The sequence below is a fragment of the Falco cherrug genome, chromosome 12, assembly GCF_023634085.1.
Source record: "Falco cherrug isolate bFalChe1 chromosome 12, bFalChe1.pri, whole genome shotgun sequence".
In the NCBI taxonomy this organism is placed as follows: domain Eukaryota; kingdom Metazoa; phylum Chordata; class Aves; order Falconiformes; family Falconidae; genus Falco; species Falco cherrug.
The window spans coordinates 16,697,527-16,724,566 of NC_073708.1; the positions used below are offsets into that span (position 1 = coordinate 16,697,527).

Consider the following 27,040-nt stretch of genomic DNA (forward strand, 5'->3'; position numbering starts at 1 on the left):
CTGCGTGCCGCCGGCCGAGCCTCCCCTGCGCGCCGCCCGGCGGCTTCCTGCCCGCCATGCCGGCGGCTGCCCGCTCCCGCCCTCTGACCTCTCACCCGGGAGGCGGAGCCAGAGCCGCCGCCGCCGGCGGGACGTGGCCCGGGCTAGGAGCGGGGGGCGGCGGCGGCGCGGCCCTGTGGCGCGGTGGGGCGCAGCCGAGCGGCGCTGGAGGGGCTGCAGCGCGGCTCCGCCGGCCGCCGCTGAGGTGAGGGGGGCGGCCGTGGGGTGTCGTAACGCAGCCGAGTGGTCGAGGCGCGCGTTGGCGGCACCTGTGTGCCGGCCTGGTCGTATCCTGCCGAGCGAAGGGGCTGAGGTGCGGTTCGTGAGAGGGGCGGGAGCTCGGTGACTGTTAGTAGTAGAAAGTTTCTTACGGTTCAGGTGCTATCTGCTTGCCGCTGAAGCGTCTGAAAAGATTTATTTAGAAACCAGGTTAAGTATCAAGGCCTGAGACCGTCTGTGAGCTTGGCTGGTAAATCCCTGGATCAGCACGGTGAGCGCTCAGGGCTTGTTGCAGGGCTGTAAGTACATCGTAAAGTCAATGCCTGCTGCAAATGCAAGAATATTAGAATTCAGTAGTATATTTAAATTGTTCTGGGAGGATTGCTAACGTCCTGTAAAATAAAGAGCTCAAATAGCACAACGTGTGGTAATAAGGTATGTGATAATCAAATTAAAAGGACAGGTCAGATGTGCTGAGAGGTTGCAGGGACATGAAAATGTTAAAATAGGCCGTTGAGAGCAGAAGGTGATTTGTTTGTGCTTTGAATAATAAAATTCTCACATAGATTTTTTTTTTAAACTTTTGCGAGTTACCTGTTTTTTGTAAACATCCAGGTAGCCTAGTTATCTGGGTGTGTGATGTAGCTGAGATCTAATGTAAGAGGAAATTACACTGAGATGTCTAAGTATGGAACTTGGGTGTTGTGATGAACAGTTAGCTAATTATCCATTTGCAGAGGTAACTGACGCTCATTGTGGCCATATAACTAGATTTAGGTACATGGTTATAAAGATTGTGACTGCTGCTCTGAAATATCACATGGGATAACCAAGCTTGGTTTCATTTGTAATTCGTGGTCCTGACTATGTAAAACTTTTTATGTACTTAACATTAGTCAAATGTTTAACTTAATTGTGTTTAGCAGCAAAGTTGTAAAATGATATTATCTAGAGGTAAAAGGCCACTGAAGTAGCCCAGCCTAGACACTAGAAAGAAATAAATAGTACTGCCAGTGTAGTTGTGACTGGACTGTTGGTATAAACTGGTGTGGTGGTTGGGTCAGCTGTGCACATCCCAGGCGTCAGGTTAAGAGTGTTCTGGTCTTGGCTGAGCAGGACCTCCTCCGCTGGGAATAGTCGCAGAAAATTTATATCATGGGCATCTGCACTTGGTATGCAGTGAGCCCACACTTGCTCTGTATTAGCTGCGGTTTTCAATGTATGTGCCTATGTATAACCTGAGGCCTCCTGACTTCTTAAGATCAACCTGATACTACTTGAAAAATTGCTTCCCTGTACATAGAATACAGGGTTTTTTTTCTGCCAGTAATACCATTTTCTACAAATATGGGAAATAGACTAATACAGTGTACACCTTAAAAATGCATTCTTCCTGTTTTTTTTTTATCATGTACTCTTCATAATATCTGTCTGTTTAGGTTGTTCTCATTCCTTTACGGACATTTTTTTTTTGATAATGTGATTACTTTTCAGTCTCTGTTTTTACTTAATACTGCACTCTTTAATTTATAATAGTTTTCAATGCCAGAAGAACAAAGTCAAACTATAATGGCAGTCGATGAACTTCAAGCCATAATACAAAGATGTGTAAGTAGTTTTGGTTTTTTTCCATAGAAGTCATGAGTGTAGACAGTGTGCATTTTGCTTCATATATTATAATTAAAAGTAAAATGATGCCAAGACACCAGACAGTTGTTAGCAGAACTTCTCATTGGACCGCTTGTTTCACTGACCTGTCTGTGGTGCGTATCTCAAGATGCTTGATAACTTCTGCTTCTTGGAGAAGTAGATGTTCTTGTACTTAAAAGTGCCTGTCTGAAGGAACAAAACCTTAGCAGGTTATTTTAGAAAATAGTTCTTTCAAACAACGTATTGTAGTTAGAAGGTGCTATTCAAATACTGCTTTGTTTTCTGTGTTAGCTCTTGGTAGCTTTTTTAATATGTGAAAGAGCTATATAAAAAAAGATGAGCTACAGTGATGCTACATTTAATTTTGAAATGAAAGCTTGGATTTTCTTATTTTTTATTTGCCTTTTGTAACTATGGAGTTAAACAGGCATATTTTCTTTCTAGCAAATTCTGGAAGAAATTGATTTCAAAGGAGAAGATTTTAATCTGTTTCAAGTAGCAGGTCAGAAATGTTTAGAAGATGGGTACGCAGCTCAGTTATTAGAAATAATTCAAAATGAAAAAAATAAGGTGAGTTTAAGTTTGCACTACACAAGTTGTTCACTGACACCATTAAATAGATAAAACTGCTTATTAACAAGGGAAAGCTACTTCACTGTGGAGCAAGGCTGTACATAAGGATAGTTATTAAGTTGCTCTGTGTTAAGTGCACATTCTTGTGTAACTTAGGTAGGTCACAGAAACCAAGTCATGGTAATCTTAACAAAATCATTAATAACTGTTTTCCAGTGAGTTAAGCAAAAGGAAAAGAGAGGACAAAAGCATAATTAAGAGAAGGTGACAATGTCCCTCTTTAACAGAATGGGATTTCAGATGGTGTGCTGGGTCTGACTGGCATGGAGCTGATTTTCTTCGTGGCTGCCTGTATGGTGCTGCGGTTTAGATTTGTGACCAAAACAGTGTTGATGACACGCCAGTGTTTCAGCTATTGCTGATCAGTGCTTGTACAGTGTTAAGGCCTTCTCTGTTTCTCGCTCTGCTCCCTCAGTAAGCAGGGAAGTTGGGAGGGGACACAGCTGGAATAGCTGACCTGAACTGATGAAAGAGATATTCCATACCATAAAACGTCATGCTTAGCAATAAAAACACATGGGCATGGGGACCTATTCGAAAGTAGCTGTTGCTTGGAGATGGCTGGGTGGGAGTTGATTTGCATTATTCCCTCCTCTTCCACCCCTCTGCTCTCCTTTGTCCTTCACTTACTGAATTGTCCTTACCTCAATCCATGAATCATTCTCTGTTCTGCTCTTCTGATCCTCTCCCCCACCCCACTGGGAGAGGAGAACAAGCAAGTAATTGGTGGGTGCTGCTGTCTTATCCACCACAGTGGATGTAATAATGTTAGTTACTTGCTATTATATCCGCCACAGATGGATATTATAATGTTGGCCAGAAGTGTAGGAGCCAACTAAGCTGATACTGATGTAAGAGATGCTAATGTCTGTGGGCATTTAGGGGAGCTGGGAGAATATACTAAATTATACACAGATAAATAGGAAGTTCAGAAAGAAAGTGAAGGATGGAATGTTTTGGCAATGTTACATGGGATTCACAGTCTGGTTTTGAATTTTTTGAGTTTGGAGTAACAACTGAAGATCTCGATCCCCTCAAGTTAAAAATAATTTGTCTAAGCATTCTTTCTTTCAGCAAAACTCCCCTACTTGGTCCTGTTTTAAGTGTATTGTCATATAAATTCTTAGAAATATATATTGAAATGTTAGAGTTAATACACTGATGAAAACTATACAAAATATGCTACTGTTTATAGGTATGGTAGAGAATACAATGTATGTCAAATATAGAACTTCATGGTAATAGTTGTTAAAATTTCAGTGACATTATTATGGTGTTGGTTACAAGCAGGACATTGATATGTTGTCTTTTTTGACCTTCATATATACAATCTCTGTGGATTTTGAAGATGTCCAGTTTTGGTTTATTCTCTGAAAATCTGGGTTTTAGGTTATCATCAAGAATATGGGTTGGAATCTCATCTCTCCTCTTGTTAGATGTATTTTCATGTATAAACAGGAAGATGATAAGCGAGAACACTGCCTGAAGATACTAGATCAGTTGGCACAGGTATGTTTTTTAAATACATGGTTATAATACAATAATTGTAGGGAGGGGAGAGGTCCTAATTTTCCCCCTGATTTCCAAAGAAAACAAGGCATGACTGCTTCTGGGTTTTTCTGTCCATTTCCTGTAACTTTTAAATGCACAGACCAGTTTCATCTGAAGCAGACGTAGGCTTAGTGTTCTCAGAGGTAATTAACCTATTACAAATCTTGTGAAAATAGTAATTGGGCAAAACAGAGACATAGCATTACCCAGAAGAAAAAGGCAGAGAGAACTGATGATGTTTTTGAGAGCCAGCTGCTGTAATCAGAGCAGCCACAGCAATAACATCTCTTGGCTACTGCAGATACAGTATGATTACCTGATAATTCTGATGGAGTAGTAGGGGAAAAAAGTTTTAATCTGTAGAAAACTAGTTCCCTTTCATTCATGTATTTAAAAGCAAACTCTATAGCTTGAGTTAATTTCACACTGAAGTTTTTCTTTTCTCTCTACATCTAAGGATTAGTTTGCTAAGGTACTCTGAGGCTTTTTATAGACCACAGAAATCCGGTTTAGTGTCACTATTTGTTATTGTATGTTTTCAGCTTATATGAAAATGTATACACTACAGAAGACATTACTTGTAGGGAAGTACTTACTGTTTCATATTTGTTTTCTTAAAGATTATCTAGGATGTTCAGACCTGCTTTCCTGACATTCAAGAACTTCTGTATTGTAGCTTGCTTGTGATGAATTTGTAGCTTATGACCGTGGTTATTAAAAAATATACATTGTTTCTCTTTTGCAGCTATGCAATCCGAAGGAGCTTTTTTTGGGTTTACTTGAGCAGATTGAACAGACATCTGGAGAACAAGTGTGCCAGACTGTCATGTTACTGCTTCAGCCTTTGCAGACAGGTAAGATATAGTTTTTAATGTGATCTCTAAATTAAACTATTTTCTCATTTATTTATCAATTTTGTTTAGCCTTTGCTGGGATAGTTTCAGGATATGTCTGTCCTGACAGGCTTTACAATCTGTTATATTCTGCAAAATAACATGGGGTATAACTTTCATACTTATATTGGCCTGTTAGAGAAAGATTTTAGATAGGATTCATAGCATCAGTTGAAATAGCAATATTCAGCTATTTTTCATCATTTACAATAATATTGTCCTGTGACATTTATATTTAAAGGTGTAAACCATTCACACTGTTAACAGAAACAGAGAATTACATGGATTTGTGAAAATATTCATTATTTAACTTATAAAATATACTTTCATATTTTCATAGTGTAAAAGCTTTTATTGCAGATTGAAGCAGGTTGAAATATTTGATTGGTGAGAGGGAAGCATTCTTCTGGCTTACATGTAAAAACTAAAAATGTTGGGTTTGGACACCCATTAAGTAGGTAACAAGTAGTAGTTTCTGTTTTGGTATGGGAGATGAAATAAAGTGTTGTGTTTCAAGTTTAAGTCTGATTATAGCAATCACTGAGATTTGATATTGAATTATGTTTTAATTTAACAAGTGAAGCATTTTGGTAGTTAGAAGCATGTGGGTTTTTTGGATAGTGAATCTGCAGTTAGCCTGCACCGAGTGCAGCTTAAGTGGAGAGCCACTTGGGCTGCTTCCTCAGTTTGGGAACCCCTCTGTTGATTTTGCCATGGAATATAGAACAGTCCTGAGCTGCTTCAAGCAGAGTCAAATATCAGCAGAAAGGTTGGGCTGTTGTCTCTGGTTTTGCCAAGCACAGGAGTCAAACAATAAATGAGTTTTCCAGGTCAGGTAAACGAGTATTATTTCACTCAGGCTATTTCTAGAAAGATGTATTTATTTTTTTCAGTGCTCATCATGGTGCTACAGAGAAAGGAAGAATGTGTTGAAATGCATGACTGCTTTAATATCTGTCTTTCTCAAATATAAGGTCATCTTAACTACAGCATATTAAACTAGTTGATGTTTAGTTTTGCTGGATTTGCTCATGTGATTTCAGGTATCAGTCCCTCTCCTTCCCTGAAACTAAAGGCTTTCTTACATATTCATACTGTTTTTCTTCACCTTTTCATCTACTTAGTAATAACTGAACATCTCAATAGTCTCTCTCTTTTTTTATTTTCTGGTGACTTTTTTTCCTCCTTCTTTCCCCAGTGCTTTTGAAACTTCAGAACAAGAAGGCCTACTCAGTGGGTTTATCTTTGGCCATGATTATGAATCAGCTTACTCCCTTACCTGTACCTTACACAAAACAACAAATACAAGAAGATAAACTTGGTCTCTGTCAATGTTGTAATGCAGTGGTGCACTTTGCAAAACCTTTCGTGAATGAAGTTGTTAAAAACATGGAAGAGTCATCGGAATACAATGACATGGAGCTGAAAGAAGAATTATTAAAATTGTGAGCATTTTATGTCTGTGTAATGTATTCCTATAACTTAACAAAATGAACAGTAGGCATTTATTACGTAGGCAGTAAATAAATCATCTTACTAGTGTTTTATAATGCTGCCAACTTATATTAACTAATGTGATATTTTGAAAAAGGAAAAAAACCCTAAATATGCTTTACATATTTATGAAGTAAGAGAAGAAAGGTAAAAATAATGTTGTTGTGGGGTTTTTTTTTGTTTTTTTAGTACAGGGAAATGTTGAACAAATATTAATCTGTGCTGTGAAGCTGATTTGGTATTCCTCTGCTTCTCGCATTTACAACAGTGAGGATAACCAAATTCTGGAAGTGAAGTCTAAAGAATGCTTTTACAGCAGATGTTGGGGTTTTGGTTTTGGGTTTTTTATATCCTTGGAATATCATGAATGGTAGCACCTAATATGAGTATAGACTTCATTCTTGGTTATCAATGACACTATTATAGTCTGTATTTGTGACTGTATTGGTGATTTAGTTTCACCTCTTTATTTCAGCTGTATGAAAAGCCTGAAATACCCATTATTGACAGCTCAGCTTGAACAACTTGAAGGCATTGAAGAACACCCCTTGCGGCATTTTGCAACTGAAATTATAGTAAGCGCGGTCAAAATTAATTACAGTGTTTGCAAAACCAGTGGTCTAGTTCAGAATTACCTATAATTAGTTCTAGAGCTCATTTTGCTTCCGTTATTGGTTAGTGGGATGACTTACTGGGCTTACTTGTAAGATAATGCAGGTAGATAAAGGTCTGAAACAGTTTCAGGTCCCATCTCTGGATATTACAAATCTTGCAGACACATTGTTGCTCCTTTGATAAACCACTTGGGACTGTTCTCTGAACCAGCAGCTGCTACTTGGCTGTAACTACTTCTTTTTCTTCATGTTATATGAATTTATTAGAATATTTGAAGGATAGGCTTTGCTGCAGTGTTAATGTCAAGGTAAAATCCACGTTACCTTTAATCCAGATGTTGCACAGAGACAAATCTCTAATATGCTTAGTGCAGTACCAGCTGATTATTAAAGAATATAAATTGATGCTTGACTGTTGCTGCTGCTGTAGCTGGAAGTTCATTGGGAACATGTCCATTCTCTGCTACCAATGCAGTTACTCTGGTTTTGAATGTTTTACATCACAGCTATGTTTTATTAAAGCAAGATTCTTGTGGGTATAGATAATTTTATTTAAATTTGCAGCAAAATCAAGTCTTACAAGGAGATAGTCAGGTACGGTCCAAGCATATGTTGGAACACAGAATGTGTATGTTTTCAGTAATAGGACTAGATGTGATAAAGTTAGGGCAAGTGGAGCTGTGCTTTGTTCATGTTTTGAATGTGGTAAAGAGTCTGTCGTCTCCTGCACGTAGTCAAATGTAGTGGCATGACCCCAGCTGGCAGTTAAACCCCAGCCTAGTCACTCACTTAGGCCCCCTCCCAGCAGAATGAGGAAGAGAATCTGAAAAGGGAAAAACAAGAAAAACATCGTGGGCTGAGAAAAAGGCAATTGAAAAAGTGAAGGACAAAAAAACCCAAGTGATGCAATAGCAGTCACTCACCACCTCCTGTCAGCAGATTGATGCCCAGCCAGTCTCTGAACAGCAGTTAATCTGAAAAATACCAGCTCTGCCTGTGTTGTCCCCCCTCCATTTGTTGCTGAACATGATGTTATATGGTATGGAATATCTCTTTCCTCAGTCTGGGTCAGCTGTCCCAGCTGTGTCCCCTCCCAGCTTCTCACCTACCTTCTGCCTGCTTGCTGAGGGGCGGAGTAAGAAGCAGAAGGTCTTGATGCTGTGCAAGCACTGTTCAGCAATAGCTGAAACACTTGGGTGTTGTCAACATTTTCGATCACAAATCTAAAACACAGTGCCATACAGACAGCTGTGAAGAAACTCCATGCCAGCCAGACCCAGTACACCAAATGTAAAATATTTGCAAATACCGATTATCTCTAATTTTCAAATGCGTGCTTACACAGTTATTTTTGTTGGGCTGATAAAGTCAAGGAACCTTCTTGATAACCATTATTTTTTGGGTTATTTCTTAACAGTTTGTTCAGAAGCACGCTGGTAGTTCTTGTAATGAGATGTAAGAGTGGAAAATATTCTCAGTACTAAATGGAGTCTTCCCTCAGGATGGCCAATGCGCCACTAGTTGGGTAACGCTGAACACACAGTAACAGTTCATTTGTATGTAGATTGCAGCTATTTGACTTCAACTCTTACAAAACAAGCTGACCTTTTTAGAAGTGTAGGAGAACTGAGCATTAAATGATTATTAAATGATTCTTAATATTTTTACTGTTAACAAAAATACAGTTCTGGTTTTGATAACTGGCTATTACAATGCTTTTCTGCAAGTTGTTTTCTTAACTACAGATACACTTTTTTCTCCTGTTAATGTCAACTGTATGAAAGAATAGAGTCAAGTTTGAGCTTTGGAATTTGTTCTACCTTGTTATCCCTGGTTAGAGGAGAAAAATTCACAAGTCAAATACAGAAATACAGAAGTCAAAGAATATATGGAGCTATGTGAGAGGGAAATGGAGGTTACAGAGAAGGTAGAGGAGCGGGTGAAGCTGGCTGAGGGACTAAGGAAATCCAGCTATCAGAGAAACATGGCTGAAATGGCTGGGAACTGTGAACTAAAAGACAGCTTTTTATATGATATAGTGGAGGAATTAGTCCTAGAAGAACAGAGAGACTGGGCCTGGCTGTCATTTTGGGGTAGGGAATGGCACATGAAAATGGTGTTTCAAAAGGAAGACTGGGAGCCAGCTGGGATGCGGAAAGCACACATAAATATATGTGCAAATGTGCGTGGATGCAGAGGAAGTCTGGAAGTTGCCATGCAATACAACTGTTTCTTCTCAAATTTGTGTTTAAAAACTAAGCATTTTTGCACACAAAATTCTGTATCCAAATGTTAAGACTGCAAAGTGAAGCACATTAAGCAGTTAGCAAAACTTTTGGTTGTTTTTCAACAATAATTAGGTTTTCTATCAGGATCACATCCATTTTTTTCCATAGCATGTGTCAGCATAGGATGGAACTGCTGTGTGGATCAGCCAGGGACTGTGCAATGAAAGAGAATTTTTTCTTTGAGACCTTTACTTCATCTAGTGTAGGACTTTCAGGGTGTGCAGTGAAGGAGGCAGAGTTTACCAGAAGGTGGTCTCATGGTTAAGATAGTTGAAGGGTGCTCTGAAAAAATGCCTTTTTATCCTGCCTCTCCTGTTGGCAAGAGTCTGAACCTGTGGGTTTTTATGCTAATTATGAATTAACTTTTCTTCATTTTCTCAAGAAATCCACTTCTGCTGTTTGTGGAATTGGGTAATGAGAGCTGCAGCTAAGGTCAGTAAGGTCATGCTTTGACTATATGACATCTCCTGTAATCCTAATTTTCCAAAATGTGAAATCCCGGATATTCAGTTTGGACAACCCTGGAATAATGAGTTAACCTTGATCTTGCTGCTTCTTCATAATACATACAATAGGAGTTACACTACCTCCTAATCCACGTGAAGGTTGGAGGGGTGGATGCGAAAGCACGCTGGTATTAGTGGAGTACTCAGCTGTCACTGTGCTGTGCATCACTGGAAAGAAAGGCCATACAGGGTGATTCTAACTTCAAAGCAGGGCTTGCCATTAGCAGATAAACACTGCGTTGCATATTGATTAGCAAGCAGAAAACAAAATTCTGAGTATTCTGTGATCTGAAAAACACAGGGGTCCTGTAGTACAATGTCATCATGAAGCCATCATTATTCATGGCATTGTGGAAAGGGGAGCTGAATTAGGGGTTTGCAGCGTGATTTTATTTGTCTCTTGCTAACTTTTGAGTGCTTGACTTTGCTATCTTAGTAACGTTCTTCTGACAGTAGTTATTTTTCCTGCAGGGTCTTTTTTGTGTATGTGTATATATCATAAATACTCAACAAATATTTATAGTAATTTATACTTACGGTATGTAAGAGAATTTACTGTAAAAACAGTTAAAGCTTTGAAACTTAATTGGTAAACAGTTCTTTTAAAGGAAACTGTAAGCAACCTGTCTGTCTTTTTTAGGACATTTTGTGGAATGTAAGAGAATTGATACCGTTACTGTTTTTACATCGTAAAGGCAAAAGTCCACACTGGGAGAATCAGGAGTTTGCGGACATAGAGCAAAAGAATTCTGCAGATTCTTTGGCATGTCTGTCATATCTGATGTTTGTTCAGCATTTTGGTATTGATTGCTTTCCAATGGTATTTAGGTAAGAACTAGATTTCCTCACTTACTGTAAGTCTGTATGTTGAATATTCATTCTGAGCAGAAGAAAACTTTTTGTGAATAGATATGAATGAAAACTGTGTATTTCACTAGTATGTATTTTGTGTTAATCTTTATGGATTTATATTTTATGTAGCTTATATTATATACATAAGAATATACTCCAGTCCTGCAGACTGCTTTATTACAGTTTAATTCTAGGTGAGCTGTCCTTTTGAAGAAACTGGTAGGATTAGTCACATGCTGAAAATCTACCATGTATTAAATTTTCAATTGTGTATTTACAGACAGTTTCCATGTAAGAGTTACTAACAGCAATTTGACTTACTATTTTGTGTCTATTTAAAAACTATTAATTTTTATTTTAATCAATGTTTCAAAAAAGACTAATCCAGTCAAATATATTATGTTCAAATGTATATGGCTTATGTAGTTTAATGTAAACCTGATTTTTCTGTTTTAGTCCATCATACCTTCTGCAGTGTAACATGATGCATGTTGAAGTGCTACTGAAAAGGTAGGGTTTATGGTATTTGGAGCTCTAGATAGTAGATGTGACCTTTTATAGTATTTCATAAAATCATATTTTGCAAGTACCAGAAAAATTCAGAGGAAGTTTCTAAACCTGAGAGTTAAAAGGGCAAGTTCCACAACACGATGAATTCTTTCACTAAGAGGTCTAAAACATTTATTTATTGTTTTCAGCTTGTATTATGATACCGTTTTTAGGAACTTAGAAAGTCTGAAAATTAAAAATTAAGGTCTTTTAAACACATGCAGAATAATTGGAGCGTGTATTTACTTCTGTGACACTTAGTACTTATTTGAATGTATTCTAGTGTGGTATGCAATCAGTTTCTAGCACTGCTGTAGAAGGGAAGTTTCCCTTTATGACTGCTTGCCATTTCCTGGTAAAGTTTAAGCAAAACTTTCTGGTCTCTTCAGTTTAGGATCTGCTACGTTTTTCTTAGGCTTGTAGAACTATGCAAATGGAATCATCTGGGAAAATTTTCATTTTCTTTGTTAATCAGTGTCTCGATACCTGTGAGATATGAGTTGCTGCTTTTGAGCATTTATAAATACTGAGGGGAAAAGTAATTTTTGACCCTGAAGAGAGGAGTCTAATTTTCATCAGCCAGTTTATTTTAAAAATCTTTGAGAACAATAATGAAGATACTATATTTAGAAAATAGAATGAAAGTTTTTGAGGGACAAGTTTTTTCTGATCTCTGTTCTAATATTTCTTCTGAAATATCAACAGTGTCTTTTCATTTAACTTAAATTTGATAATGTTTCTTTTTTTTTTCCTAGAACAGAAGAATCTATGTTATCTAAAGGACTTGTAAGTTTAATACAATTTTCAGTGTTAGAATGTTTATTTTTTCTAATCTAAGTAATGGTAAAACTTCAGTTTCCCCTTCTAAGAAAGGTACAAACGATAGTTCAAATAATAGTTTTAGAAATATTTTGAGGCTTAATTAGGTATTCTTCAGTTTTACAAATGCTTATATTTTTTGAGCTTTACACACATGCATAAATGTTTAAATTACCATTATCATTTACATTTGTAGTTCCTAGGAACTTTGGATATCAGAATGAGCATTTATAGTGAAGGCGGTTTTAGCCATGAAATGTTAAGCGTGTAGATTAATGTCTTATATATGAACAAAATGTTGGCAGCTGTTTTTTTCCCCACCTACAGGATCTGTTTGAGAACTCTTTATTGAGAATGGAAGATAATAGCCTTCTCCATAAGTATTTAGAATTCAGAGATTTTATTGACGTACCTCAGGTAATAAGAAGCAATGTATAGAAGTCTGTAAAGCTTGATATAAATGATATCTAGCTGTCTTACAGGTGTTTGAGAGGACATACTACTGAACCTTCATACACTTCTGTCATTAAATTGAAAATCTCAGTGTCTTTTTTTTGTAAGGAATTTATTGTCTTTTCTACCTGCTACAGCATGAAGTTTCAGTGATAATTAAAATATATTTAGCACATGTACAGGCCACTGAGGCAGGTGGGCAGTGAACTTAGCTGAAAGCTGGTGCTTGCTTGATTTTGTCTCTTGCAAATCTGCTACTTGACTACATTCTTACTTGGACCCAAAAGTATGAGAACAGTATTCTTACATAGCAGCCCTGGGATTTCAACCACTGAAGCTAACGTGAATTTCACTGATGAGAGTCTTCTCATAGGTGTGGTTTTGGGATTTTGTTGGTTGTTTGGGATTTTGTTGTTTGTTTTTTATAATGTCTTGGGTAGATTTTAGTTAGATGGTATAATGTAATAATCTGTATATAATTAGAAATTATGTTTTCTTTGTCCAACTGCAGGATTTGGTGAAAGTTATGACACTTTGTCCCATAGAGCATCTGGTATGTAATCTGACCTACAGAATCAGTGAAGTGCTGAATTTATTTAATTAATAGAGAATTATTAGAACACAGAATTAATAGAGAAAAGAATTAATCTGATAACATTTTTTTTTTAATTTAGAGAAAGAAGAGTTTAAATATTTTGCAGTTGTTCATAGACAAGTTTGACGCAGAAGGAAAATACACATTATTCAGGTGTGCATTCAAATTACTGTAGATTGTGTAATGTCAGCCTTACTACAACTTAATTGCATAGATACAATGATTTCTGAAAGTTTCTATCTGCTAAACCACATTAATGTTACTACGTTAATTTTCCAATAAATAATGAATTTTAATTGCCTCACAAAATCTGCTGCCTTATATAAGTTAGTGTTTAAGGTTACATAGTCATCTTACTTTTCTGTGGTGAAGTCCTACTTAAATGACATTATGGTCTTATTCACTAAGTTTTAAGCTAACTGTATAGGCAGCTTTGAAGAGATAATATTTTTTATTTTTTTTTTGTCTGAAGGTGTTTACTGAAGACAAGTAACCATGCTGGTGTGGAAGGATACATTATTAAAAATATAAAAGATCAGATTCACTTAGCGTTAACGGTGAGACTTACCACTAAAAGGGAAGTTGCTGTCTCAAAATTCTGTCGGCATTATATTGAGAAAATATGTACAGCTTAAGCTTTCAGTGATGCATTAAAAAAATACTTTTTGAAAAGATACATAAAACTGGGAAAGTATGTAATTAAAAATACTATTTTGGCTTTTTTCTGCATATGTATTTTTACATTATAATTCTACAATTGTATTTTTAAATTGCACAATCTTACTCTATTTATTTAAGAAGTTACTATTACCTTTTCTGTGCTTGAAAATATATGTGCTGCTTTCTTACAGAGGAACTACTTGGTATTTTGTTTCATCCTCACAGTTCCTCATTTCTTGAGTATAATTCAAGTGCTACAATCCAGAGAGAGTTCTTGATTTTTCTTGGTTTTTATGATGACAGCATTATATTAAAGTGCTTCATAAACATTAAATTCATCAGAAAGCATTGAGCTAGATCAAAGCCATTTAAATCCCACATTTTATAATCATTTATACCAGGAAGTTGGAAAAATTAATTAAAAATTAATTACACAATTATCCCCCCCGCCCTAAAAATTGCGTAGGGCTTTTTCTAAACCACATTTGATTCTCAAAGATACTGTCTTTTGTCAAATAGGACAATATAGTAAATCTATGCATGTTTTATGCTAGCATAATTATATTAAAAAACAGTGAATTACTACTTATGAGATCGTAGTCTGTCCTGTATATTGAATCAGCAGGGGTGAAGATGATAATATGAAAACTGTTCCAAAAGGGGCTTGCACTAAAATTGAATAGGTAAAAGTATATTCTGAAATTTCATTACTAATTAATTTTTGACTATGCAGCTTCAGAATTCTCTGAAAAACTTTTCTTCTGTGTAGTTCCCTGGCTGTCAAAAAGATAAATAATTTTAAAATTTCATCATATGGATTTGAATGTTCTAGGTTTGTTGCAAAGAATTCTGCCATAGATACAACGATAACAATTTCACATTGCTATCCATTTATTTCATCTTAGTTTTTGTGCCCAGCTAGTCTTAATGTTTCCAGGTCCCTCATCTGATCTGACTTTAGACAGTTACCCTTCTCATCATCCTGTCTAATCTCAGTTTTCCTTCCATTCCATTTCTGCATTTAGACATGCACAAAGAAAACATAAACCACCTGATCATCTTTAAAAAACAAAAAAAATTGTGACACTATTATTATGAAATGAATAGAGTCTCTGATAAAGATAGCTTATTATTCCATACCTCAATATAAAAACAAAAAAGTGTGCCTACTACAATTTTCTAAGTTCATGTAAACAAGTATTAACTATATTGATGGTGGTATGTTAAAGAGGTGGAGAATTGGAGACTGCTCTGATGAAATCGGAAGGAACAGCTTGGCATGGACAGAGTACAGAGGATTATGAAAAAGCTAGTTTCTATACTTCACATGTAGTAATTAGAAAATACTACTTCCAGTGTTTGATTTTTTTTATTATTATTATTATTTCCCTTTTCTGTTTTCCCAAAATTATTGTTAAATTATTTAAGATACCTTTTAAGATTTAGCTTTCGCACTCAGCTGAACTTTTTATATTGTTTTTTCAGAAGTCATGTGGCAACACTTGGTTTACAGGACACCACCTGGTCTCCCTTCTAGATTTAGTGCTTTTGCTTCCAGAAGGTGCCGAGACAGATCTTCTGCAAAACTCAGACAGGTGAGTTATTCGTTTAAAAAGACTTCAAACTACCGTGCTACAATGGGAGGTATGCTGTCATTTAATTAATGAGGTGACCACGTCATCATATTTTAAATTTCTGGAACTAGAAATGGAAACGATTGCTTATTTCAACCATCCTTTGAGCTAACTCTGTCATAATGCTCAATCAATATCACATTGATTTTAACGGTAGGGAAGGAATTCCTCCTCCATTCTCTGAGAATATAAGGCCTCAGGTGTCAAGTTACAGAACTAATTGGTAAAGCATTGTTTCTTCAGGAATGTGTGGTTTGTCAGCTTTCTGCAGAAGCTATTGGAGGAACAGAAGACGTGTGGTATGTCGTCGTATGTGATACAGTGGAATAACAATTATCAGATACAGCTTCCAGCACACAGTCTTTTTGAGGCTGTTTCCCAGACTGCTGCTGGGAATCCAGTACCTCATGAGTGGAAATACAGAGCCACCTGAACAGCAAATACTTGCATTAAGTAATATAAAAATAACTGAAATGTCTTTGAAAATCTCATGTGTAGGACAAGACTTTCTCTATATGAGTAAATGTTGGGCTTTTAAATCAGAGGGTGGTAGTGTCCAGATGGACACATAACTACTTAATAACCCAGATGTATGATCTGTAATTGTTACTGTTTATCTGGAAAAAGCAATAAACAGTTTCCGCTAAAAAGTATGGTAAAACAAAAGCAAAAAGTATATTTTAAAAAGCACTCAAAAATAAAAATGCAATACACTAATAAAGAAAACTCACACTAGTTTCAAATCAACTATGGATGCATCACCAGTGATGCGTATTACAAATTCTGTAATATGGTTCTATCTCTTCAGAGAACTGTCCCTCACAGTCACCAGCCTTCTCCAATGTCCTCACAGTTTTAATTGTACTTGCGAAGTGTCAGCTGTTGCAACATGGACATTACTGCACACTGGTGCTCTAGTCTATGCTATATTGCTCAACAGATGAGTGGCTGCATTTTGTACAAATGGATATTTTTAGGATGTCTGGCTAATGGACAACAAACTATTATCCATGTAATGTAAGTCTGTACTCGAAATGATAAATAGTACGTTTTTAATTCACAGGATTATGGCGTCACTAAATCTACTGAGATACTTGGTCATTAAGGATTGTGAAAGTGATAATCAAGTAAGTACTTCTTTGAAAATTATTTGAAAATGATTGATTAGCTGACGGCTGAGAGCTGGTTTCATGTGAATACTGTTATCCTTGATTAAAAAACTTGGTTTTTGCGGTTTTCTTTGCAATGATCAGTAATCCAGAAGTGATGCTTTTAATAACTACATTAGGATATATGTGATGTGTTCCTTTGGTGAAATTTGATTGCATTCATACTTAACTGTTACTATAAACAAGCTAATCCTTTTTCTCTGCCTGATGAACTGTGGTCCATGTCCATAACTTTGGAGTATAACACCATAAAATCACATTTCTAGCAAGTATTCCCATGAGAAAAAGTATTTATTACCCTTTTTTATTTATTTGCTGGTATTCCTCAAGCCTGTGAGTGGATTTCTTTGTAATAATAATACAAACCTTTGCGGTCCAAGAGATCCATTTTATTTATCTTTAGACAAAATACTTTTTGTGCAATATGCTGGAAGTTGTTAGTATTAAGATTTCTCAGAAAGTATGTAATAATCATTATTTAAATAGTTCTTAGCTGTGCAAAACAATATTCTATATTTACAGCAGCTGTGCAGGTACACAGTAGGTACATGTAGAAGGTACATGGTAGGTACAGTTAGAAGCTTCTCTAGGTATTAGCATCAAAAAACTTTTCTGTGAGATCCATCTGCTGAAGGTAACAAAGGGAATGCCCAGACCCATCCAGTTTTCTGCTACATTCCTTTACCAGAAACAGCCTAGAATGTGTTACGCACAAAGGTAACATGCCAGCCTAAACTCGCACCACTGCAGTTCACCTATGTATTTATTATAGTTATAGCTCTTTACCTTCATGTCTCCTGTGTGAGGATGTTTGAATGTAGATATTTCAGAAACACTCTGCATATTTAAGCTTTGCAGTCCATTTAAAAAATTGAAACTCCTCTTATGTATTTTACCCATATATTATGCTACCTGATTTTAAAGCAGGATTTTGTACCTTTAGTTGTAATTCCCACCTATTTGTTCTCTGTTTAGTTTAGCTCTTTGTCTGAAGCAGTCAGCAACATTTTTTACTGGTAGATCAGTGCAGACTGTATTTGTAATTCAACTGCTGTATGGCTATTCAATGTGGTATATTATGATGGATGTGCTGGTTTTGTGTACAGTCAGCTGTGCCCACCTGCAGTTGATGGAAATGTGTTCCTGGATACTCAAGGGGAAACTTGGTTGAATTTCACAACTGGGTCAATGTATGGATTCCATATTCTAGCAGCTGATTTATAAGTGCTCTGACTTGGATTATGTTGCTACAGCATTGAAGAGCCAATGGAATTATTTGTGGTTTAGTTGTCTGATTACATTCTACTACCAGATGGCTACTTATTCTAACAGTAAATGCAACTTTGTTGACTCTCAAATCATTGTGTTCCACCATTCCTCTAGTTTATGCAATTCATAAATATAAATAAAATACAAAAATATAAATAAAAGCTTCTTATCCACTTTATCATGTAGCAAACAAGTATCACCTGTCTCCTTAGTACTAAATGCTTTGATTTTTGCATTAAAATATTTAATTAGTGTTTAAATTAGTGACAGTTTAAAGAAAAATTGCTTTTCAGTTTTAAAGTACAGTAAAATCTTTCTTGTCTTGAATAAGCAATGTCATGGTCAGATGAATATTCTAACCAGCAGATAAGTATCCTAAGGTATTTTGTTGTTCTCCCTCAGTTCCTTGACTTTATTATTTGGAGTAATGGATTTCAGCATATCGTTTTCTGTTTTCTAAAATACAGAAAAAAATTCTGATCTACCTCTAGAGCACTTTGAGATCTATGAATGCAAGTTTTCTAAGTGCCTGATTAATAATAATATAGCTTGCTTTGATTACTGAAACTGTAATGAAAAGTAATAGCAAAAGTGGCTTTCAGTTGGTGCATTTCTGATTTGCTGTTTATGTAATTAGTATTGATAGACTATATCCATTTCTCAGATTTGAGTGATTACTATTTAAATGCTCATTAGGGTCTGCTCAGTTTCACGTAAATGCATAGCTTTGTAAGAAAAAAGAGAATTTCGCTGTACAAGCTCTAAAGCTTAAATGTAGTAGCACAGAATTGCTGTGACAATGCTGTCTAGTACCTGACTTAAAGAACCTACAGTTTGAGAAGAAAATAGCATCACCTCTTCTGAAGTTTTCCCTTCAATTTAAGCCCTGCCAGTTCTTCCTGACTTCATCCCTGTCTCCCTTCATACAGTGTAAGTGGGGCAAAAAGAAAATGCCTCCTTTCATGTCAGTTCAGATGTTTCGATTGCTGTGTAACAAGCACTTCCATTAATCAAGTTTAAAATCAGTATTTTTCTGGAAAGTTATTTCTTCATTTTTAGCTCCATTCTGGTGGAAGTAATTACCAGTTTTATTTGACCAGTTAACTTTGTGCCATTTAGCATTAAAATTTGGTGAATTTTCCACTGTAATCAACAATACTATTTAACACTGAGAATTCTTTTTATCATCCTCACTCTTTGAGGATACTGCCTGAAGAAAGGAATCATATAAATGGCTCCTATATCTAAAGATACAAAGACTGCTTTGTATTTGTTTCCTTCCACAGTAGTTTGTAGCTACAGCCTTACAAGGTGCCGAGGCAGAGAGGCTTTCGTCGTGCTGCGTAGCCTCGAACAGCCTTGCTTTTTGAGTGTCTTTCCCTTGTATCTCTTGCTTCCTGAGCGCCGTTATTGAAAACCTTCTCTTACACATGCCAGACTGGGGAGAAGTTCATGGTCACTCCAGCTGCTGTGCCCAAGGACGGGGTAGTAGCATATCCAGCAACACTCCCAGAGTGCTTTTTAAACTGAATACAGTACAGACAAGACCCTTATATATTTGGGGAGCATGATGTTCATCAGAGCTTTCATTTGGCATTGCGATACAGGTTAATTCAGGAGCGTGAATTTAAATATTTGTTGCGGTTTGCTACTGAATTATCTTAGAATAATCTACAACTGCTTTTTACTCACTGTAGAGATTCTAGCCTGAGAATGTGGCTGATACCCTCTGCAACGTATTGAGATAATTTCAGCTTTGCTTACAAGAACAAGTTGAAAATGTGCATTTCTGTTGCTGTATCAGTCTATGTACTAAGTTTGGCCCCCCCTTTTATTATTTTTTTTGACTGCTTCATCCTCCAATTTTCAGCAAATAATGTGAGAGAGAGGAGCTTGAATATCCATTGTGATGCTACTCATGCTTAAATACATGAATCTGAATTATTTTTTTCTTCACAGTACAGAAGTTTGTTATAAAAGATAGTCCAAAAACTTATGCTCAAAAATTTAGGATTGCAATATGCTTTATTAAAACTAATCTGTGACCTTCTCTGTTCTGTTTGAATAGACTGGTGTATGGACCGCACTTCCGAAGATTGAGCAAAATTTTTTAAAACCACTGCATGTAGGACTCAATATGTCAAAAGCCCACTATGAAGCAGAAATAAAGAATAAGAAAGAAAATAGAAGAGGTCAGTTGTTTTCTTTTTTTCTTAGCTTTGTTCATATTTAGAAACATCAGAAATCCTTTGGAAACAAGGAATCGGTGAGTGCTGTATGGATGTCCCAAATGGTAATTCAGTAGTTGCTGTATTTGACATTAATAATTTTCATAATTGGTCAGAAAAATCTGAACATGTTTATCTTACACATTTGTAAACCTTACGGAAACTTGATAGAAATGTCACATGAAGACCTTCAAACCTTGATCTGCATTTATACTTTGGATTTTAAGGTTGATTGCAGCGTCTAAATCTCTCTGAATATATAGCCCTTAAGTTTGATACTAGGTGTGAGAGGTTAACACGAGAAGAAATAATTTGCATGGCAAATAGGTGCTCTCTTAAGGCCTGAGGGGAGTACCTTCTGGATTTTTTTTTTAAATTTTTTTAATCTTACACACAGGATCAAATTCTGCTCTGGGTTAAGCAGACACATTCCACAGGGTATAAGAGCTGTAGCTGCTTTAGGCAACCTCTGTGTATGTCAGATCCTCTGTTCCTTTGTGGCCTTCAGTATAATTAAGACAGACCAAGGAACTTGCTTCTGGTACCAAAAATGCCAGTACAGCTTTTTGCCTCTAGTCTTATCTTCTGTTGTTGTAAACTGTGTAAGTATGAGGCAGAGACAGCCACAGGTTGCTTTCAGAAAAATTCCCTATCATTCTAAAGGGAATCCTTTAAAAGCAGGAAGCTTTTTTCTTTAAGTCTCTTACATTTCACTAGCCTTAGACAAAGCTTAAAGAGATTTGGGAGAGAACATCCAACTTGTAACATTAAATGGTTTAGTCTTTCTCCCAAACGTAAACATTGTATGCATTACGTCAAATTTCAAATGTGCGGTCTGAATGTGAGTTTTTCAGACTTGCCCTTGTAGTTTTGCCTGCTGCAAGAACCTGCTTGAAACAGAGAAGCCTGCAGCCTTTTCTTAATGTCTGGATTCATTAAGCTAAAGGACCTCCTGCTGTCTCTCTGGATGTGGAAATGTTAAATATTTATCAAAAAATTTCCAGCTTTAGTAATTTTTTTTCTTTTTAAGGAGCATTTCAGCTATATAGAATGGTTTTGAGTTGCTGATATTGCCTGTTTAGTAATGTAGTCATATGTTACAGGAAGTGTAGAGAGAGCATCCAGCTCACACTGTCTTCCCCTTAAGGTTCAGCACCTTCTGTCCTGTGTTTGGTCAATCCCTAGGTTTGTGGGTTTTAAAAATTACTGTCTAGAAATACTAATAGCATGAAAAAAATATATAACATAAAAGTTACATGAAACAGCAGCCTGATCTCTGTTGGTTATTTTCTTCTACAGAGACACACAGTTCTAACACAGTTTGTTCTCTAACTGTTAGTGGGGAAAAGATGCCTGCCATGACTACTGAAATGCAGCTTCAGGTGAGTTTGCATTTCTTTCAGAGTTATTCAGAAGTACTGAAATTTTCTTTTTAATCTGGAGACAAATGTATATGTATAGTGGGTAAACAAAAAAAGATTTCTTCTAATAAAAATAACAATCTCCTTTTGTCATTTCAGGTTTTACACTCAGCTCTCTTCACGTTTGATTTAATAGAAAGTGTTCTAGCTCGAGTAGAAGAACTCATTGAAGTGAAAATAAAAGCTGTAATGGATGAAAATAGTTAGGTCAGCTGGAGTATTTAAATTAACGTACTTCTTACGAGATCATTTTGACTATAAGTCTTCAGTTGGAAAGGAGGCTGCCAACCTTTAAAGAAGAGCAATTTAGAGTAGCCTCTAGAGGAATTGCAAATGCTGCTCTTTATAAGTATTGTTGCTGGTATTTTTTTATTTTGTTTTGCTGTTGTTGTATGGGATTCACAGAGATGGCCTATTTACTAAAGTACTCCTCTTCAGAATTTGATGCTTTTCCTTAAGTTTATAAACTAAAACCAAGGGTGGATTGTTTGGGGTTTTGGTTTTTTGGGTGTTTTTTTCGTTCTTATGCTGTGGCAAGGAGGTATGGCTGTGTGTTATTTTTTCTGTTAATTTTCAAAATTTGTTAGATAATAGTTGCTGACTGCTGTTGTGAGTTACAAAGATTTTTATGAAGTTACTGGAGAACCATTAACTAAAAAGCACTGTTTAAGCACAAGGTATTTTTGTTAGCACTTTTAAATGTTGACAAACAAGCTTCTGTATTTACAAACAGGACTGTAAGGTATAGATAGATAATAGTAGAAACACTATGGCAAAGGAAGCCAGGTTTAAAGAAAAACAAATCAACTTTGAACCAAATAAGATGTTAAAACTTATTAACATAAAGCCCCACATGCTGTATTAAGATTTCATACATATACCTGTTCGTGCATGGGAAACCTGTATTTTGGAATCATTTTGATCTTCATTATCTTTATTGATAAAGTTTTAAGATACATTAAATATTTGGGATATTGGGAAATTATTGTAAACAAATGAACTCATAAATTCAGAAGCAAGTTAAAAATAAGGATCCCTTTTCTATAGTGCGGTTAAACCACTTTTTATTTTCCTTCAAATGCACATTTGGTATAATGTATTCTATTTTACCTATATAGTTTTTGATATACATTTTCATTCCAAATGCATAATTTGTATGTATAATCTTTTGAAATGTAACTGTCTTTTTAAGAACATTCCATATTTTATATAAAATGTAGCCACTCTATTTATGAATAAAACCCCCAAATACTAAATTAATTACAATGCAACTGGTACTCCTGAAGCATCTTCCAAACAGGACTGTTTTCTATTATTTGGGCTTTTGTCATTGCCATTTTGTAACGAATATCATCTGCTCGTGGCTTGGAAGTTACCTTAGAAGAAAGAAAAATATTATGAGTAGGACACAGCAACTCTAGGTAATAGAACATCTATTTTTCAAATAGTAGAAATGTAAGATTATTCAGCAGTAAAATTTGAATCATGTTTTCTGAAGTAGATATTTAGGAATGATGTACACAGATGTCATTTGATGTATGCCTTTAGGTGCATGACCAGTCTTAAAATAACCAGTCCCATCAGCACTGCATTTGATTATCTGGATAGTATTTCAACAGGACTTGGGTATGGTAGCTCAGGATTAGAGTATTTCTCCCTTGGCCATGCCTGTTAACCTGCGGCAAAAAAGTTCATTTTGTAAGCCCTATACCAGTTAGGAATTCTCTGGCAAAAGGTGAGCTCATTAAACTGGCTTTGCACTGCAAAGGGTAAGAAATAATGCAATGGCAAGCAACAGATTTGTGATATGTACTATTATTACTTCTTATGGGCCTGTCCTGTTGATGTTTGGTGTCATTCTGAAGAAGCAGAAAAGCAAATTCAAATTTATAGGATCAGCAATAATCTTAGAAGCTTTTAGGTTAATGAGGTATTAAGAGACTGGGCCAGACATCAGTAGATTCCATAAAAAGTTCAAGTACAATGTTCAACATTGGAGTAAGTGACAACTTTTGCCATATAATAAGTGAGGGATAGCTTACACACTCTTAAAATGATGAATACTCTGAATAGGTTAATGCTTATTATTTTGAGATTCTCACTTCAGGAATGGCTAAAATGTAAATCCGTATTTGATTCCTAACATGTCATTCGACTTGCTCTTTTTATTTTTGGTACATGGCAGGCTGCTAGTATCTAAGTTAGAATTTTAATGGAAAAATGTTCTTTAACGAGGTTCAGTAAATAGATTTAATTAATAATTTGTTGATGCATACCAGATGTGTTGTAGATACACAGATAAAATACACTCAACTTGTAGAAATATACTAGTGTGCACATCATTAAAAAATCCACAAGTAGAGCTTTCAGATTGGCATTTTTAATTTACATTGAAGTTCTCTCATATTTAGATCTTGTGCTGGTTCTGCACTAGTAAATGAAGTGAAGCCATCCTGACTTAACAGTGGTAAATTAGAGCCAAAGTAGCTCCTAAATATCTAATTTGTCTTCATAGATGCTATTAAGATCTTTTGAAGTTAAGTTTAACAATGAAGTCTCTGCTAAAGAATCAGAGTAACAGCCCTATTTCAATGCATTACATGGATTGCGGTCAATAGGACCCAAAAAGTTCCATTAAGTAAAACCAAATATTTTATAGTTCCTGGCTTTTCCTGGCTAATATGCTTCTGAAGAGCTAATATTTTAAAGTATACGCAACTAGACTTACCTTAGCTATAGTTAACATTAGCTTAACAGTTTCAGCAGTATTATGAGCTGGTATTATACGTAGATTACTGCCCAGGAATCTGCACATCAAAATAAATGAAGGGTAAGAGTACTTTTAGAATGAACATTTAACTTGTTATGCCATAAAACTCCCACATGATATAAACAACTTCCTACTGTGCCTCAGCACAAGTACATAGAAGATTGCTTTTATCTTTAAAGGCAACTGGAGAGTTCATGCTGTTTGTATAGCCATCTGTCCCGTTTCTGTACCAGTTGTTTAGTTGGGATTTGGAAGGGGCTCATTTCTTTTCCTAGGGCTATTTGCCAATCAATCAACACTTCTTAAGCATGTGTACATTTGGATAATTAAACTCTCTTCTGCTATATTGTTGAAGACTGTCTGTTCTCAGTGCCAGTAAAAAATGTTTGGGTTTTTTTAATGGCTTTGGAAGAACACAGGAAAGTATCTAAAAACACTGTGCTAAAAATACTTTGGAATTTGAACTAAATCTTTTAGTGTACTATCTAAATATAGCAATCTGTAGGTCGGATGCGATTAAGATAGCAGGATATTCTGCTACAGATTTCATGCAAAGACTTGTTAATTCAAATAATTTAACCTAAAATTCATTCTTTTTCTATAAATAATGTTACTCATTTGCATTCATTCTCGAGAATGGAATGTGAAGACATATTAGTATCAGTTGTCATTTAAGGCAGTCATGGAAGAGAGAGACATGAAAGCTTAGGCAAGTACAGAGCCTCTCCTTAAGACTTCTCTCTTAAGTGTTTGTAACAATGACAACAGTTAGCATTGCTGCCATTTTCTGTTGTAGAGCTAAAACATGATGGGGATTAACAACAACAAATGAGGAATTTTAAATAATAAAAGATTAATCCAAATGAAGTGCCCAGCTGCTCAACTGTATACTCCCCTGTGACCACCCCTTGTGACTACCACCTGTTCTTGCCCTCAATCTGTTTGATGACTTGGACTCATTCGCATTAAGGCCCATGCTGGTCAGATACCTGATCTAAACTTGGCTGCCCGTTCTAATTAGCAAAAATAGGTGTTATAGGCTGTGGCCTTCCCTAAGAGTAGGTACTCAGGTCACTGTTGAGTTTTACTAAAATCTGATGGAGAAACTGTGGTTTGATTTACATTTAGGGATTAGGGAAATAAATAGCTGTGACTTTGCTAATACTAGCAATGTGCTAAGCAAAGCATGAATGAATGAAGTGCAACAAAGAAATAATTACATGTACTTACCTAGATCCATGAAAACCCCATTTCTATCAATAATTTTGCTTCCAATTACAGCAGGTCTAAATTTAGTTTGTGTTTCATCAATTTGATCAATGGGCAGAATAGTGGCCATTAGAACACAGGGCTGGTCTTTGCTCCAAGGTGTTTTGAAAATTAACATACAGATTTACTGAGGATATTAGTGTCATGCTCATTTGAGCACTGATGATAAAGGTTGCTTTTATTCTGCTTCCCCCATGATATATACAACCCTACATAAAGCGTTCATGTTGTTGAACAACAATCCGATAATGTTCTTGTTAATAATAATAAAAATCCTCCCCCAACTGAAACAAAACCATAGATAAGCAGAAAGAAACAGTAATATAGGAAGACCTGAAAATACCAAGGGGCTTTGGTTTTCTGACAGATCTAACAAGTGACTTGTAGTTTGAAAGCATATGGCACAGATTTCAACCCCACCAATGCAAAAGCTCAGTCAGTAATTTCCATACTACAGCAGAACTCCAAGCTGCAAGGTAGTAAAAAAGCACGTGCATCTAAAATATAATTGTGCCTCATCAACATGAATTTGGTATGGCCTGCAATGACAAAACTATTATTTTTATTTTAATAAAGTTGATGACTTGCCAAATGGAATATAGTTTTAAACCATCACATTTGTTAGTGATGAACACATGCACAACATCCATTGCACATAAACACAAAGGAGATAGAGAATTGGCATTGCCATCAGCTGAATAACATGTTCTTGCTGAATGGTGGCAGAGCTTTTAAGACCTCTCATGAAAATTTATGGAATTTTCACAAATGGGTAATAGATTTCCTACATTTCATCCCATACACTCTGGTAGTCATCAGCATTTGGCAGTGTGCCCAGGATTTAACGGAACTGGTGCTAGTTTCAAGGAGGTAAAGATCAAAGACTTCTATAGAATAGTCACTTCTTTGATGTCAAGAGTGAAAATAACTGCAGTTAGGACTACTGTATCTACCAGAAAATGCTTCTGACTGCATGTTTGGAGCACAATCTGATAACTGTTGTCAGCAGGTATGTACTAAAACATGCAAGTTTTCAGGCTTCATTGGAAATCACAGATAATGTTTTAAACAAACAGCTTTGATGTCCGGTGTTACACTTTTGCTATAAAATAATATTATTTCAATTGTTGTAGTTCTGTATAATACACACTGTTCCAAGTAAACATTTTAAAAGCTGATAAATAATCTGTACTTTACAATATAGCCTTTTCTCATGAAGGAAACTTGCTTGTTTTGTTTTGAAAATGGCTGAAAAGTGCTGACAAGAGCTAAGAAAATTGCCTGGTTTTCCAGTTCAAGAGACAACTTTAAAAAGAATTACATTACATAGCCCTAAAGTGATTGAAAGGGATGTTATTTGCTCTCTTTTGCAGAAAGTCGTCTTTTGTTACCTATGACATATCAGACTGATTCACTTGGTATTCTTTGCCATTAATAAACATATGCTTTAAATAATTTTCCAGTG

At 36.0% G+C, this 27,040-nt stretch overlaps 3 protein-coding genes across 12 annotated transcripts in view; 1 reads left to right on the plus strand and 2 right to left on the minus strand.

Annotated features, from left to right (window-relative positions):
- The window catches only part of RPAP2 (RNA polymerase II associated protein 2), a 51,601-nt gene extending 51,433 nt beyond the window's left edge, over positions 1-168 (minus strand). For 6 of the 8 annotated variants that reach the window (XR_008734790.1, XR_008734788.1, XR_008734789.1 and 3 more), the window contains exon 1: positions 1-98. Coding sequence is in view for 2 of the 8 variants with exons in the window: in XM_055725148.1 (XP_055581123.1) it covers positions 1-58 (58 nt within the window). In the remaining 6 variants the exon portion in view is untranslated. The other 2 variants (XR_008734793.1, XM_055725147.1) reach the window with 2 other exon arrangements.
- GLMN (glomulin, FKBP associated protein) lies at positions 110-27,032 on the plus strand. 3 transcript variants are annotated; one of them, XM_055725150.1, is made up of 19 exons: positions 110-244; positions 1,795-1,866; positions 2,353-2,478; positions 3,931-4,050; positions 4,838-4,946; positions 6,184-6,430; positions 6,955-7,054; positions 10,528-10,715; positions 11,196-11,249; positions 12,044-12,074; positions 12,435-12,524; positions 13,072-13,113; positions 13,235-13,308; positions 13,628-13,712; positions 15,301-15,410; positions 16,513-16,576; positions 19,956-20,079; positions 21,415-21,497; positions 21,636-27,032. In XM_055725150.1, the coding sequence occupies exons 2-19, from the start codon at positions 1,801-1,803 to the stop codon at positions 21,741-21,743; spliced, it is 1,821 nt and encodes a 606-aa protein (XP_055581125.1). In that variant the 5' UTR covers positions 110-244; positions 1,795-1,800; the 3' UTR covers positions 21,744-27,032. The 3 variants fall into 3 exon arrangements, with proteins under 3 accessions (XP_055581125.1, XP_055581126.1, XP_027670193.1); XM_027814392.2 differs by lacking the exon at positions 110-244 and adding an exon at positions 387-529; XM_055725151.1 differs by lacking the exon at positions 12,435-12,524.
- Positions 22,793-27,040, minus strand: part of C12H1orf146 (chromosome 12 C1orf146 homolog) — an 8,569-nt gene continuing 4,321 nt past the window's right edge. Inside the window, exons 5-6 of the mRNA XM_055725153.1 lie at positions 24,265-24,343; positions 22,793-22,912 (exon numbers count right to left, since the gene is read on the minus strand). Of these exons, the coding sequence (XP_055581128.1) occupies positions 22,793-22,912; positions 24,265-24,343 (199 nt within the window). The remainder of the gene's footprint in view (positions 22,913-24,264; positions 24,344-27,040) is intronic.